This window comes from Salmo salar, unplaced genomic scaffold, assembly GCF_905237065.1.
Source record: "Salmo salar unplaced genomic scaffold, Ssal_v3.1, whole genome shotgun sequence".
NCBI classification, from domain to species: domain Eukaryota; kingdom Metazoa; phylum Chordata; class Actinopteri; order Salmoniformes; family Salmonidae; genus Salmo; species Salmo salar.
The window spans coordinates 37501-42500 of NW_025550945.1; the positions used below are offsets into that span (position 1 = coordinate 37501).

A 5000-nucleotide genomic window follows, 5' to 3' on the forward strand; every position below is an offset into this window, starting at 1 on the left:
CTGGGTATATACCTGGCTCTGAGTGATGAGGTTATCCATGCTAGGCTATAGCTGGGTATATACCTGGCTCTGAGTGATGAGGTTATCCATGCTAGGCTATAGCTGGGTATATACCTGGCTCTGAGTGATGAGGTTACCCATGCTAGGCTGGGTATATACCTGGCTCTGAGTGATGAGGTTATCCATGCTAGGCTATAGCTGGGTATATACCTGGCTCTGAGTGATGAGGTTATCCATGCTAGGCTATAGCTGGGTATATACCTGGCTCTGAGTGATGAGGTTATCCATGCTAGGCTATAGCTGGGTATATACCTGGCTCTGAGTGATGAGGTTATCCATGCTAGGCTATAGCTGGGTATATACCTGGCTCTGAGTGATGAGGTTACCCATGCTAGGCTATAGCAGGGTATATACCTGGCTCTGAGTGATGAGGTTCCCCATTCTGGGCTGGGTATATACCTGACTCTGAGTGATGAGGTTACCCATGCTAGGCTGGGTATATACCTGGCTCTGAGTGATGAGGTTACCCATGCTAGGCTATAGCTGGGTATATACCTGGCTCTGAGTGATGAGGTTACCCATGCTAGGCTGGATATTTACCTGGCACTGAGTGATGAGGTTACCCATGCTAGGCTGGGTATATACCTGGCTCTGAGTGATGAGGTTATCCATGCTAGGCTATAGCTGGGTATATACCTGGCTCTGAGTGATGAGAATATCCATGCTAGGCTATAGCTGGGTATATACCTGGCTCTGAGTGATGGGGTTATCCATGCTAGGCTATAGCTGGGTATATACCTGGCTCTGAGTGATGAGAATATCCATGCTAGGCTATAGCTGGGTATATACCTGGCTCTGAGTGATGAGGTTATCCATGCTAGGCTATAGCTGGGTATATACCTGGCTCTGAGTGATGAGGTTATCCATGCAAGGCTATAGTTGGGTATATAACTGGCTCTGAGTGATGAGGTTATCCATGCTAGGCTATAGCTGGGTATATACCTGGCTCTGAGTGATGAGGTTATCCATGCTAGGCTATAGCTGGGTAGATACCTGGCTCTGAGTGATGAGGTTATCCATGCTAGGCTATAGCTGCGTGTGTACAGTCCTACCTGGAAGATGGCTATCCATGCTAGGCTATAGCTGTGTGTGTACAGTCCTACCTGGAAGATAGCTATCCATGCTAGGCTATAGCTGTGTGTGTACAGTCCTACCTGGAAGATGGCTATCCATGCTAGGCTATAGCTGTGTGTGTACAGTCCTACCTGGAAGATAGCTATCCATGCTAGGCTATAGCTGTGTGTGTACAGTCCTACCTGGAAGATGGCTATCCATGCTAGGCTATAGCTGTGTGTGTACAGTCCTACCTGGAAGATAGCTATCCATGCTAGGCTATAGCTGTGTGTGTACAGTCCTACCTGGAAGATGGCTATCCATGCTAGGCTATAGCTGTGTGTGTACAGTCCTACCTGGAAGATAGCTATCCATGCTAGGCTATAGCTGTGTGTGTACAGTCCTACCTGGAAGATAGCTATCCATGCTAGGCTATAGCTGTGTGTGTACAGTCCTACCTGGAAGATGGCTATCCAGGCGTAGGCTATGTTGTCAAAGTTCACCGCTCCTTTGTGAGGGTTGACGTTGCCGGGCCGACAGACGTTATAGTACTGGTTCCAGTTCACACAGCCGTCTCTGGCCCCGCCCTCCCCGCCGAGAGAGGGCGCGGGCAGTGAGCACTCAGCCCCTCCCTCGCTGTAGGGCGGGACGTCATGGCAACGCAACATTCCGTTCTCCCGAATTGCTGAGCAGATGAAGGGGTCCTCCTCTCCCTCCTCCGGCTGGTAGTACACACTTAACGACAGGTTATAGAGCCTACATAGGAAGACAGAGGTTATAGAGACTACATAGACATACATTCATACATACATACATACATACAGAGGTTATAGAGCCTATATTGGAAGACAGGTTATATAGACTACATAGAAAGATAGAGGTTATAGAGACTACATAGACATGCATACATACATACATACATACATACATACATACATACATACATACATACATACATACATACATACATACATACATACATGAGGTTATAGAGCCTATATTGGAAGACAGCTTATATAGACTACATAGAAAGATAGATGTTAAAGAGCCTGCATAGGGAAACATGCAAAGGTTATTCGAAGCTACACAGGAAGACAAAGGTTATAGGGCCTACATAGGAAAACAGATGTTATAGAGCCTATATAGGAAGACAGAGGTTATAGAGCCTATATAAGGAGACAGAGGTTATAGAGCCTATATAGGAAGACAGAGGTTATAGAGCCTATATAGGGAGACAGAGGTTATAGAGCCTATATAGGAAGACAGAGGTTATAGAGCCTATATAGGAAGACAGAGGTTATAGAGCCTATATAGGGAGACAGAGGTTATAGAGCCTATATAGGGGGGACAGAGGTTATAGAGCCTATATAGGAAGACAGAGGTTATAGAGCCTATATAGGGAGACAGAGGTTATAGAGCCTATATAGGGAGACAGAGGTTATAGAGCCTATATAGGAAGACAGAGGTTATAGAGCCTACATAGGAAGACAGAGGTTATAGAGCCTATATAGGGAGACAGAGGTTATAGAGCCTATATAGGAAGACAGAGGTTATAGAGCCTACATAGGAAGACAGGTTATAGAGCCTATATAGGAAGACAGAGGTTATAGAGCCTATATAGGGAGACAGAGGTTATAGAGCCTATATAGGGGGACAGAGGTTATAGAGCCTATATAGGAAGACAGAGGTTATAGAGCCTATATAGGGAGACAGAGGTTATAGAGCCTATATAGGGAGACAGAGGTTATAGAGCCTATATAGGAAGACAGAGGTTATAGAGCCTACATAGGAAGACAGAGGTTATAGAGCCTATATAGGGAGACAGAGGTTATAGAGCCTATATAGGAAGACAGAGGTTATAGAGCCTACATAGGAAGACAGGTTATAGAGCTTATATAGGAAGACATAGGTTATAGAGCCTACATAGGAAGACAGGTTATAGAGCCTATATAGGAAGACAGAGGATATAGAGCCTATATAGGAAGACAGAGGTTATAGAGCCTACATAGGAAGACAGAGGTTATAGAGCCTATATAGGGAGACAGAGGTTATAGAGCCTATATAGGAAGACAGAGGTTATAGAGCCTACATAGGAAGACAGGTTATAGAGCCTATATAGAAAGACAGAGGTTATAGAGCCTATATAGGGAGACAGAGGTTATAGAGCCTATATAGGGGGACAGAGGTTATAGAGCCTATATAGGAAGACAGAGGTTATAGAGCCTATATAGGGAGACAGAGGTTATAGAGCCTATATAGGGAGACAGAGGTTATAGAGCCTATATAGGAAGACAGAGGTTATAGAGCCTACATAGGAAGACAGAGGTTATAGAGCCTATATAGGGAGACAGAGGTTATAGAGCCTATATAGGAAGACAGAGGTTATAGAGCCTACATAGGAAGACAGGTTATAGAGCCTATATAGGAAGACATAGGTTATAGAGCTTATATAGGGAGACAAAGATTGTGTTGAGTCGGTCAGTGGCTTACGAGTGACATTAGCAAGCGAATGCCAGGACTAAACACACACACACACACACACACACACACACACACAACACACACACACACACACACACACACACACACACACACACACACACACACACACACACACACACAGTGCTTAATTTGTAAATCGGGAGGTGAAAAAAAGAAAATTCTAATTTTATAATAAAGCATTCATATCCTCACATTAGCGTAGCGGCATAGAGCAGTATATCAAATCAAATCAAATCGTATAGTAGAGGCACCTACACAAGGTGCACACATGAGGAACGTTTTCAGTAGCCTAGGGTTCGGGTAACATTTTCAGTAGCCTAGGGTTCGGGAAACATTTTCAGTAGCCTAGGGTCCAGGGAACATTTTCAGTAGCCTAGGGTCCAGGGAACATTTTCAGTAGCCTTGGGTTCGGGGAACATTTTCAGAAGCCTAGGGTTCGGGGGAACATTTTCATTAGCCTAGGGTCCAGGGGAACATTTTCAGTAGCCTAGGGTCCAGGGAACATTTTCAGTACCCTAGGGTCTGGGGACATTTTCAGTAGTCTAGGGTCCGGGGAACATTTTCAGTAGCCTAGGGTCCGGGGAACATTTTCAGTAGCCTAGGGTCCGGGGAACATTTTCAGTAGTCTAGGGTCCTGGGAACATTTTCAGTATCCTAGGGTTCGGGGAACATTTTCAGTAGTCTAGGGAACGGGGAACATTTTCAGTAGTCTAGGGTTCGGGGGAACATTTTCATTAGCCTAGGGTCCAGGGGAACATTTTCAGTAGCCTAGGGTCCAGGGAACATTTTCAGTAGTCTAGGGTCCAGGGGGACATTTTCAGTAGTCTAGGGTCCGGGGGACATTTTCAGTAGTCTAGTGTCCAGGGGGACATTTTCAGTAGTCTAGGGTCCAGGGGGACATTTTCAGTAGATACAGCATAGATTCATAGAGAAGAGAATCTCGTTCTAGTATGACGCGTTTCTACACTTCTAACCTACCGTCGCGCGTCGGTCTCAAATATAGATTATAAAATGTTACGTAAGAACCTGGTCCGGTCTCAACCCAAATCAACTCGTAGAATATTAAACCGCGGACTGAAAATCAGCTTTTTCACATTACGGTTTTCTTTAGGGGCAGGAGAGGTAATGAAGAGACAACTTTTAATTATTATTATTATTTTTTATTGCAAAGAAGTGGAAATTATTTTTCATGTCACGAGAGGTTCTGGATCCAATCAAATAGATTCCGGAAACAAAACGGTTCAAAATGGAGAGGTGACGGGATCAAATTAAGCACTGCACACACACACGCTAACACACACACACACACACACACACACACACACACACACACACACACACACACACACACACACACACACACACACACACACACACACACACCA

At 44.9% G+C, this 5000-nt stretch overlaps 1 protein-coding gene across 1 annotated transcript in view; it reads right to left on the reverse strand.

The window, feature by feature from the left end:
- The window catches only part of LOC123740651 (voltage-dependent T-type calcium channel subunit alpha-1H), a gene marked incomplete at its 3' end in the record, with an annotated part of 56206 nt that overhangs the window by 15538 nt on the left and 35668 nt on the right, over positions 1-5000 (reverse strand). The window contains exon 6 of the mRNA XM_045714178.1: positions 1572-1869. Within this exon, the coding sequence (XP_045570134.1) occupies positions 1572-1869 (298 nt within the window). The remainder of the gene's footprint in view (positions 1-1571; positions 1870-5000) is intronic.